Source organism: Pygoscelis adeliae, unplaced genomic scaffold (assembly GCF_000699105.1).
Source record: "Pygoscelis adeliae isolate BGI_AS28 unplaced genomic scaffold, ASM69910v1 Scaffold111, whole genome shotgun sequence".
Taxonomy (NCBI): domain Eukaryota; kingdom Metazoa; phylum Chordata; class Aves; order Sphenisciformes; family Spheniscidae; genus Pygoscelis; species Pygoscelis adeliae.
This window is the reverse complement of record NW_008824542.1, coordinates 4234555-4246657: the sequence shown is the minus strand read 5'-3', so window position 1 is coordinate 4246657 and position 12103 is coordinate 4234555. Positions and strand designations below refer to the sequence as shown.

Here is a 12103-nt window from a genome sequence, read left to right as displayed (position 1 = left end):
AATACTCTTTCCTGATTTATATGCTCTAAAAAGTGGTAAAGTGAAAACTAAAGTAGCTTTATTATTCTTGTAGCTGGTTTATGATTCTGATGACAACAGCAAGCAAATCTATGTTCAGCCTGCACTGACATCAAAGATGTACAATGCTGTGTTGCTCTACATATAATAAGTGCCAAAGTCAAATCAGATGATAACAACTTCTTTAGACTGTTTGATTTTACTATGTCAGATGAGCCCTAATACTTCCTGTCTTAGACAACAGGTCCCTTGATTTTTATGAACTACTCAAAATAACTCAAGTTCTTGAGATTTCAGACCTCCCTCAGCTAGGCATTAGAGTGTGTACAGAATGAATGTTATGTAAATGGAAAATTAATCAAATTCCCATTTATTTTGGAGGCAAAACCTCCTTTTAAAGGACTTCGGGCCCATCCAATATAATTGACACATTTTTCATGCTCTGTGCCTGTCTGTTGACACCAGAAAAATAAGCCTCAATGGTCAACAACTTAAAGAAACAGGAAAAATAAATCTCTTCACCCATCTTAGTTCTCACAATCCCTGTACAAGACTCACTAGAAGTGTGTTTTTTCCCACCTTTTCACTGTACAGCAGGATTTATTCATATATTGGTCTAATATATTACAGATTACTGATAGAAATGCATTATCTTACATATTCATCCCATCTTGAACACTTGAGAGAGAAGTTCAGAAAAAGTAATAAAAACACTTGCAATACAGCTAGTGAATTTGGCTCCCTACTCTGCCATATTTTGTTTAATAACTTTGTTGTTTATCTAACAGTTTATTAATGAACTTTAAAGGATTTTAAGTCCCTTGTTTTCCTAAAAGCAATTGCTCTTAACTACTTAGTAAAACATTCCATATATACTGTGTGGAAACCTCTCTCTCTAGGACTATGTCTAACTCATGCGCTTGTTTTCATATAATATTATATAGTTCACACATGCTACCAACTCAAGAGCAAGAAAAAACCTGGGTGATGGGAGTAGACAGAGTTACACTATAGTCACAACAGTGAAATGATGGAAAAAAATTGTCAGTTGTTCATGCTTTGTTTGTGGGTGGGTTTTTTCTTTTTTAGCTGAGCTGTTTCTATAGTGTTTCTCTCTCGACTACTTTTGCATAGATTCCCCATAAGTTTAATGTTTCATGCCTTAAATAAACAGACAAGTATGCTGCCTAGAAGACATGAGTGAAGGTTATTATTTTGCTACGCTGAAAAAATAATTCATTTATTAGCAGTTTTTCACCTAGCAAAGAGTATGCCAATCCAAGCCATGAGCAGCCAGTTTCTCCAGAAGAATGCTATGGGAAACAGTGACAAAGGCTTTACCAAAGTCCAGGTAAACAAGATCCACAACCTTTCCCTCATCCACTAAGCAAGTCACCTTGTCATAGAAGGAAATCAGGTTAGTCAAGCAGGACCTGACTTTCATAAACCCATGCTGACTGGGCCTGATCACCTGCTTGTCCTGTTCATGCCCCATGATGGCACTCAAGATGATCTGCTCCATAACCTCCCCCGGCACCAAGGTCAGACTGACAGGCCTGTAGTTCCCTGGGTCCTCCTTCCGGTCCTTCTTGTAGATGGGTGTCACATTTGCTAACTTCCAGTCAACTGGGACCTCCCTGGTTAGCCAGGACTGCTGATAAAGGATTGAAAGTGGCTTGGTGAGCACTTCCACCAGCTTCCTCAGTACCCTTGGGTGGATCCCGTCCAGCCCCATAGACTTGTGTGTGCCTAAGTGTTGTAGCGGGTCGCTAACCATTTCCCCTTGGATTATGGGGGCTTCATTCTGTCCCTGTCTTCCAGCTCAGGGGGCTGGGTACCCGGAGAACAATTGGTCTTACTGTTAGGGACTGAGGCAAAGAAGGCATTAAGTACCTCAGCCTTTTCCTCATCCTTTTTCACTATGTTTCACTACTCAAATCAAAATTATAAATTTGCAACATCTCTTTGATGTTGGTTTAAGAGATATAGTATATTAATTCTACCTTAATAAAAAACAAAGCCCAGAAATGCTATTTAAAGCATGCAAATCATAGTTTTTAGCAGGTCATTAAAATGAGATGGACCCTGTTCACAATGATTTTCTAATTTCCTGTCCCTGAGAGTTGCTCTTCAAAATTTTTTTTGGATCAAATAACTTTTCAAACCAGGTAAGAAATAACTCAATGGATAAGAGGTGGAGTAACAAAAACTTTTGCCAGTACAGGTGGAATGAACAGGTTAAGCTGCTCTGAGGGCCTGGAAGATAAAGTTACATCAGCCTGATATTAGTCATCTGGTTTCAGAATCACTGATCAAATATAACACCATTTAGCTTCTTAACATAGAACATCAATCTATTTATTCCTTTATGCTTTCCCAGACTTTTTTTTTTTTTTTTTAATGGACGTTTAGGGTTTTCTGACCACTTTTCTAGCATTAACCTATTTCTGAATGCACATGAATGAAAATAAAAGAAATAATGAGGGGCTCATTACTCAAATTGCACTACTGGGCATTCTCTTGGTGGACTAACCATAAATGTGGTGATTCTCCATGAATTTGCAAATTCTTCAATTGGCATATGGGAGCAGAATCCTTCTGTGTTATACTTCTCTTAGAGAAAAGTCTATTCTTTATAATTTGAAGAGGTTGTTTTTATTTTTTATTTCCCAGTTTCTGAATTCTAGCACTTCTAGCACTAAACTCTTATCACTGCAGAATGTGATAAAACACCAAGCAGAATGTCTCACAAGAATCACCACAGGAGACTTAGAGTGTTCAGATAAAATCTCCTGTCATTTAAGTACTGGAAAATAAGATGACTATATAATTAATTTGCCCCTACAAAACAACTTTGGGACCAAAGTTGATTCTGATAAACATTATGTATATTCTTAGAAATGTGGACATACAGCTAGAGCATAAAATTCTAGACACTAGTTAATGTGATGTTACCTTAAAATGGATGTGCAGCTCCTTTGATGGAAGTTACCATCTCTTCAGTCTGTTTGGTAGCTACCCCTCTACAACTGTTTTCTCAATATACTTCAGAAAAAAAAGTATTTTTACCTAATCAGCCTAATCTGGCTGATTTGGCATGAATGTGTATGCAGCAAAGTATGGAGCACTGAGATATTCACTGGATACTTGACTACTTGCTAGAGAATGATAAATGTCTTCAACATTCATAATAAAATTATGACTAAAATTATGAATGTGATTATGAATCCCATCACAAAATGGTGGGACTTACATTTCAGAACTACTACTACACTTACTCCTGGTTGAGCAAGTCAGGCTATTATGTTGCCATAGTTTCAGTATCAAAAATATAATAAATGGGGAATACAGCTACTTCACTGGAATATTTTTTATGTAATCAAATGTTCATTTAATATTGGTCCTACTTAATCTTTGATATTACAAAATCATATTCAAAATTATTTGCCTGAGCTATTACTCATTGTACTTATGTTACTACATAAGGAAACCAAATTATGAATCATTTTTCCATTGTCCTAGCTGTCACTTAGGACAGCAGTACAAAGTAGATGATGAACAAAATGGTCAAATAGTGGGAGACAGTCTGGAACTTAGTGCAGAAATGACAGACCTTCGTTTGTTTGAAAAATGCCAGCTGGGATCACACAAAGATTTTGGAAAATAAGTAGATATACAGTGCAGAAATCTTAAACCCAAATGCATTTCTAAATGTTATATCATGCTCCCCTCACATGAATATTCTCTTCTGTAAGATTTAGTTGTTTCATAAAGATATAAAAAGAGGTAAAGAATAGCTTTTAATTGCTGACCAGTAATACAGATTTTATTAACTTCCATCTTTACCAGAAAACCAACCCACTGCATCTTTCTCCATCATGTTTGACTGAACGTTTGGCAATCAAATCAAAATGAAATCACAGAAACTAAAAAAAAAAAAAAAAAGACAATTTTGGGGTTTTGAGAGGTGCTAAGTAGTTTTTCTGTAGTACCATGTAGGGCTAGTAAGACTGTTAACAAAATGCTTCTGAGAGGAGCTCTGGAACTGAGTTTACCATTGCTTGGGTGGTCTTCCTGAAGTCAGAGACACTTCATGTACTTATATCAATCCCTACTGACAATCTGAAATCGGAAAATATTTTCACAAATTAATCTAAAAAAGATTGTGGAGTTCTAATATAAAAAATGATACAAGTAATATTTTTCTCCAACTCTGATCATCCTGTAAAGAAGCATGCTGCAACACATACTGACTTTCTCATTGCGGAACAGATCATCTTTTATAGAAAGAGCGTGGACAGAAGCATACAAGGTAAAAAAATGGTATACTCCTGCACAAGAGAGCTATGATTTACTCAGATTTTGTAGTAGTTCAGTAGTAGTTAGGAACTTACAGCTGAATCTACACACTGGGATACTATACACTGCTGACCTATTTGTGCAGCGATATCCAAGATTTTAAATTCCTCGCATTTCACTAATGTTGGAAAAAATTATGAATACTTCATAACACTTCAGCCAACTGTACTAGTGGGTGAAGATATAGCATACGTTTTTAAGGCCTAGAAAAGAAAAGCTGTCTTTTATCTAGATTAATAGCTTAATGACTTGGCTATAGACTCACTTTACTTCCCATTAGCTCTCTATAAGAAGCTATAAAATTTGTAGCTATTAAATTATTTCCTTGACAAGAACAGCTTCTTGTATTCTTGTCAAGGAATTCCTACAGAATAAGTTGTCTACATATTAATGCCAGCTCTGTTTCACAAACAAAAGTAAAATCAGACATTTTTAGTTCCATTTTATGATGATCTAGTTGTTCTGAGTAGTTCTACCAGAACTGCTACTTTGGTGAATTTTGATGATACTGTGTGGTTTCTGGATTCCAGTAATGAACCAGATTGTAGTATGACTTTAATGAGACATAGTGGACCAGTTGGCTCTTGACATGCAGATAATGTAGAATTAAAAAAGCTCAATAAATCTCAGTGACAGCTAGTCTCAGTGCCTCCAGAGTTACCCAGTTTAGTGGCTATTGGTTATAGAAACTTAAATGAAGTTTCAAATCTCAGTCCACAGTATTGCAAAAGTTGCCTTAATCCTGAAAGGACTTACAGAGTCGTGTAACAATCTCTGTATTCCCACACATTTTCTCTGTGTAGTGTGTTTGCTTGAATAACATAGCCAAAGTGCTTGGAGGACAAAACAGGCTAATTAATTTCAGCTACCTTCCTGAGAAAGACAAGAAACAGTGAGAAGACTGTGCTAACCAACTCCAATCAAGCAACAGAAACTTGAAATTCCATATGCCACAGTGAAAATTAACCACTCTGCTACTAGAAAATTGAAGACTTCATGCACAAACAATTTATGAGTCAAACAGCTCAGGAACTACAGTAAAAAACTAACAAACCAACCAACACCAAAAAAACCAAACCAAAACAAAAAGACTCACAAACAAATCCAACGCACACAAAAAAAAAATCAATCTATTATGAATAGTTCATTCTCTATTACAATTAAGTCAGTATAATTCTTGAAAAGCGCAAGCTGGATACTAGCTTAAGTGTTAACAGAATTGTTGAACAAGTTCAATGTAAGTTTTATTTACTTTTATATGTTAAAACATATAATGCATAAATCAAAAAGGGAAGAGCTTAACTTCAGATTCTAGGTTGCATATGAAAGTTTGGTCACTGTGAAACAGGATTTTTTTTTGCTTTTGAGAATTAACCATTTTGCTATAGAACCCCCCCGAAAAATATTAGTGCATGATCCTCACAATATCATTTTTACAGTGACTCCTTGTTTCTCTTTCCAATTTATTTAACAACAGTCTTCAGTGACTTCAATGTGGGCCTGAATGGTCCTTTTTAGTTTATATAGAGCACCAAATTCACAAAAGAATATTAGACCTTTTTTTTCCCCTAGTTATCCTACGAACAGCATTCAAGATCAGGATTTGTCATCCATTTTCCATGCTTGCAAGCAAAAGGGGTAGTTAAAAGGCAGTTTTAATATTATAGTAAAATAATTAAGATCCTCCCCTCCAGTTCAATGTCATTAAAAGACAACACTGCTTTTTTATAATGCCAGAAAATACTGTATGCACTGGTACTACCTGTTAATATGTACATCCTGTACATTTCTGCAGAAAGGTAGCAAAATTAATGTGCAAAGTAGGCTGTCTGCAACCTTGAGGAACACTCAAGTTTTCTTAATTCTTCTTTTCTTTTAAAGTAAAAAAAGAGGTTTTTCTGTGCTTTTCACTGGATTGACAAGTATAGGCTTTTGGTTTTTTGTAAATCTGCTTCTTCAAGTCAAACATTAAATTAATTTTAGTAAATAGATAATTTTACACACTGTGCTCATTGGTTATTTGTGAAAGTAATCTAAGTCTTGCTACTTCACCTAAAATTCACAGCAAGATTCAGAAAAAATAACAGAATTTTAAGACCCACAAAAATACCAAATTTGAATTATTAATTTGGTTATTTTCTCATCTTCACAACTGAAATGAGTTTAAAGCTCATCTTCCAAAGAAGAAACATGGTTAAAAAAAGCAATTGTCCATTTTTATTTTGTTTACATTGCACTGAAAATTTACATCATACTTTTACAAATCCTTTTTCATAAAAATATACTTCTTTACAAAAGTGTATGCATTAATATAAGAGGAGTAGCCAGTTGCAGAAGAAACAGTTTAAACGATCTCAAATGTATTAACCTTAACATTAATGAATGAATCATAGTTATTGCAGTCATTTGAATAAACAAGAATAAATAACAACCAATGATATAAAATATAAAACAGCATCCTTTTAGTAGAATACAGTTTGACAGAGTTGTATGAATATTCAAAACAAAGTGTTGTAAAATGGTTTATAAGAAATTCATCAAACGTTGTAGAAATCCAAGCAGCAATCCTGGGTACAATGATTTTTGGTAGGCACTCTCTATTACGGTAATAAAAAGTTTAGATTTTCACAGAATTATTAATGTCTGAAAGGGACAATAACAGATAATTCACACTGGCTAACACACAGCATTTGTGAGTCATGCTATGAATGGAAGACAATGACCTACATCAAATAAATTACTGAGTTGCCACTGAATAATTCTGATATGAAATAACTGTAAAACCAAAAATTACATTTCCTTAGAAGTGATTCTGGAATGTCTAAAACTTGTATCTGAGGGCTGTGAAACCTGAATTGTCCCTAAAATGAATGGATTGTCCCTAATAAAATCATGGCTTTATATATGTGTATATATGTGTATATATGTATATTTAATATTTTTGTTTTCATTGCACTATGGTAATATATTCAGTTTTAAATCATTAGCTGTAAGGATTTGTTTCCATAAAGTATGGAATATATAGATAAAATAGATGTAAAAACACAGTATTTCCAAATTATAACTTCTGCTTGCCTTATAGGTCTGATCCAAAGTTCATTGAAGTCTGTTAGAATCCATCAACTTCAATGGGATTTTGCCATGCTTTATTGCATGCATTTTGACAAAATACTGAAGGAATACACTGATGTGATACGGTTTAGATTTAACTAGCATGGATTGAAAAATGGACTCTTAAATTTTTGATACATGGATTTGATTACTAATATTACTGTAAACTGCACTTTTTAATTGGAAATATCATTAAATTATGTTTTCATATTTGAAAAAAAAAGTAAGATGGTCACTCTTTTGAATGATCTTCAACAGTAAGGAACATAGCCACATGACAAACCCAATTCATATTAGCTTCTTGATTGCAAAATTTGTCTAGTTGTATGATTGACAAAAGAAATGTAGAAACATTACCATTTGTGGGTATTGTTAATGGAAACATAGAAAAGGAGCTTGACTTGGAACATGAAAAGGAAGCAAGATGTGAAGCAGGGAAAGAAATTAATTAAATAAGAACCTGACATTTTAATTTTTCTTCTGTGACGTGAAAAGAATAAGTTGTACTTGCTAATTTCTGAATACTACACCCTGGACTTAAAAAATTAAATGTTTTGAGAAAAATGAAATACTAAACGGGCTGAATAAATGAAAAAAAGGTACAAACTCATGAGAAAGATGTAACATATGACTGTTAAAGAGAAGTCAGTGATCTATTGTCTCCTGTAAGTATAGCTCTTATTTTCTACCTATATCTTTTTTTTAACCCAGTCCCTCTATTATAGTTTTTATAAAGCACAGAAATACTGATAATGGATGCTCCTCCAATATATGCAAATATGTTTTATGTTTTAGAATAACGTCCTTTTTTAAAAAAGCAAATAAACTGTGAGTAGCACTCATGGAGTGCAGCAAATTTTTTTAAAACTCTCCATGGTATACACAAAGAAGAATTCTGATCCGCTTTATCAAAAACAAAATCAAAACAAAATAACCACAACCCATTCTTGTCTATCATCCTCAGGAAAAGGTGACCCAGTATATCCTGAAAAGTGTGCTTTAATTTTTTTTTTTTTTTTTTAATTAGTGAACTGTGTGTGCACTTTGTTGTGTGTCAATTTCCAGACTTTGAAGACATGTCATTACCACATTATACCATTGTGCAAACGGTGTTCAAGTTGGGATCAAATCGTACTGCTTTCCCTTCCACAGATTTTGCATTTGTGTCATACATGGGGTTTTCAAAAGCAGCTTGTCCATTATTATTTTCATGTACAGAGCATCCTGTATACTGTGTTTTAGGTGCAGTCCTGTAGAAGAAAGACAGAGTATTTGTAACTGCAGTTTTCCTCACTGACTTGATGTGGTTTAAGAATCTGAACAGAATTTAGCTCCCAATTCCAATTATGGGAGCTAAATAGAACATCTCAACTTTTTATGCAGTATCTGTGCTAAGAATTAGTACTCTCTTTATCAAAGTTTAAGGGATTTATGATTCATTTAAAATGGTGTTCACTTAAATACTTAACAACCTGAGAAGACACAGGCATTTCCACTTGGATGATCAGATAATAAATAGTTAAGAGTACAACAAAATCTTGTAAAGATGCAACAAATCCTCAGCCAGATGACTGAGATTTTCTTTTTCCCTTTGGACACTCAACAAGTTTATCAAGAATGAATTTATCGCTGAAACATTTTCTTTTTCACTAAATAACTCAAAATATCAATGTTCAATCACTTGAAAATGTTTCATCTATATTGTTATGGAAAATTTATACTGTACTGTAAATCATCAATATAAAAAGACGTGTTTATAGCACAGTTAATAGCAAATGTACAAAAAAATGACATGAACATTTTTTCATACTCTGAAGCAGTTAAAAAACAAGTGGCACCATTTAAAAACGATGGTATGTGTTTTAAACTGATGTTATCCTGTGGAGTATATTACAATTATTATTGTCAGGCTACCAGACATAAATCATCATTTTGACAGCTAGTAGGCAATGAGTTGTCTTGTCATTAAAGTGACTAAATTTTCTTTAGTCATCTAATACTTTAAAGCTATAGGAAAAGATTACTGGACACTAAATCCAAAGAACTCATATCGGTCTCAATAACATGAAGAAGACTGTTGAACTTAGACTAATGAAATTGAGAAGACTGGTGGCTGTGTAACATAATTGCGTATAAACTAATAATTTCAGATGCAGAAACATTTCCATAATGAAACCTCTCAATGACATAATACTTGCATATACTTGCAAGCCAATAAACAGAGCAGGCATTAAAATAAATTACTAAAGATATGACTCATAATTCTGTCACATGTAAAAAAAATAATACAGGCAAACTACAGTAAGTAGACACAAAGCTTATTAATTATATTATTCCCCATATTCCAATAATTTATAGCATCCACTTTGTTATCATAAAGAGAGAAATTTATAACATTTTAAATAAGTAGGAATGAAAGTATAGTGCGGTAAAATAAATTGATTTCTCAACCATTATGCCAGACCTTAATGGAGGTAGGAAGAACTGTCTACATGCATATTTTGCAAATATTTTGTGGTTTTACAGAAAACTTTATTTACACTAATAAAGACTGAAGGCAATAAAAAACCCCACGTCATACAGGAATTCTATAGATATAATTTGTACTTACCTTTGTTTATAAAGATAAAAGCCAAAACCAGCAAATATAAGAGCAAAGAAAGGCACAAGGATAGCAATGGCCACTGAACTACTATTTGTACCATGTGGTTGATTAGAAGAATTTGAACCCTCAGACATGTTAAGACCTAAACAGAATAATAAGAAAAAACAAGTAATATAATACATGTGTCTTGTTACCCCCAGCACATATTACTCCATAAACTTCAGAATTCAATAACACCTTGTGATTGGGTCATCATAATGTATTCAGCTGTATACATACAGCTGTATGCTGAGACCACCTGGAAAGTAACTGTAGTGTGGTATACCATATTCTGATTAATAAGTGGATGCAAAATGTTGGGAGACAATACATATACCCTGGTACAGTAAATATCTTACTGAATAATTCTGCATGGGATTTAAGTTTTGGATATTATTAATACACATTAATGTACTGTGTTACAAAAAGTCAAATTTATAACAACCTATATGTTAGATTGATTATATTACTGATTATATTTGTATATTTCAGAAAGAGTAAATACTGGATGTATAAAAAGCAAACATGATTTCACGGAAAGGGTAAATCACCTGAAGAGGCAAACTGAAAATTCATCATGTTGATTTCATTAGGCTCTGCTATTGATACATAGAGTGAAGGAGGTAGGAACAACTCTGAAGAGCTAAAGCCAGATATTGATGAAAAAATAAGAACATGATGTGCTGCACGGTTGAGGAACACATTGTCTAGACTATCTACACAGATAAGATATACACCTTTTTAATGTGAGGAAAGGAATAACAATGAAGCTTCAAAGTTAATTTTTAAGCTTTGAACCGGACCTTTTAAGAATTGCATAGGTCATAATATTTCCTGACTTTCTTGATCCTACAAGGCAATATATATAAATGAAAAAAACACTCAAACAAACAAAAAGAAGCAAACACATAATCTATATACAAAAATACAGAAAAATAAATCAAATATTGTGAGGAAAATTCTATGGGAACAGCAATCAAAATATTTTGTTTCAGATAAACCATTTTTCTGTTTGTGTGCATGAAATAATGAAATGGTAAACATGCTAAACAAAATCTGTTCAAGGATTGTAAATCTCTGTAACTGTATTATTGACTATATTAACTTCAATTAATTCTTGTCTAGAATTTAAACTGGAGTGAACCATTCTGTTCCTAGAAGATACAAACCAATAAAAAGTACCTTCAATATATTAAAGAAAAGAATCTCACAACTAAAAAAAAAAAAAAAAAGAACAAAAGAAAAATCCCTATGAAAATCAAACGAAGAAATACAATTTTTATAATAATCTATCAAGACAATTTGCCAAGGGAGTCTTGCATTTTAATTCTTGTTAGATGACTTTCAAATATTTTGAAGAAGTTAATAAAGGGAAATAACTTTTTATATTCATTATCTTGACAAAGATATTTCTAAAATTTCTTTTTAAAGAATTTGCATATGCAAATACAGTGAAAATCAAGATCAGAAGCAGTGCATTTTACTGTGACTTAGAGTTGTGAAAATGGAAAAATTTGCTTTTACCTCATACATTCATTAATAAATCTTTCCAGCACATTCAAGAATTAAGGAATTTCTTGATTTTACTGAAAAAATAAGGGTGCACAACACTTTGCGGCTGAAAGAACCTACTTTTGCCTCCACAGATAGAAATTTTATCTGAAGATAAGCACTCTATCTAAGAAGCCAATATATTAGTGAAAAATAATGGCTCTTTGTCCTGGTTTCGGATGGGATAGAGTTAATTTCCTTCCTAGTAGCTGGTACAGTGCTGTGTTTTGGATTTAGGTTGAGAGTAATGTTGATAACACACTGATGTTTTAGTTGTTGCTAAGCAGTGCTTACACTAGTCAAGGATGTTTCAGCTTCTCATGCCCTGCCAGTGAGAAGCTGGGAGGGAGCACAGCCAGGACAGCTGATCCAAACTGGCCAAAGGGATATCCATACCATATGACATCATGCTCAGTATAT

General features: G+C 33.4%; 1 protein-coding gene across 2 annotated transcripts in view; it reads right to left on the bottom strand.

Moving 5' to 3' along the window:
* Positions 1-8578: 8578 nt before the first annotated feature.
* CSMD3 (CUB and Sushi multiple domains 3) overlaps positions 8579-12103 on the bottom strand; it is an 803119-nt gene continuing 799594 nt past the window's right edge. For both annotated transcript variants that reach the window (XM_009321682.1, XM_009321683.1), the window contains 2 exons: positions 10100-10235; positions 8579-8738 (listed from right to left, as the gene is read on the bottom strand). In XM_009321682.1, the coding sequence (XP_009319957.1) occupies positions 8579-8738; positions 10100-10235 (296 nt within the window). The remainder of the gene's footprint in view (positions 8739-10099; positions 10236-12103) is intronic.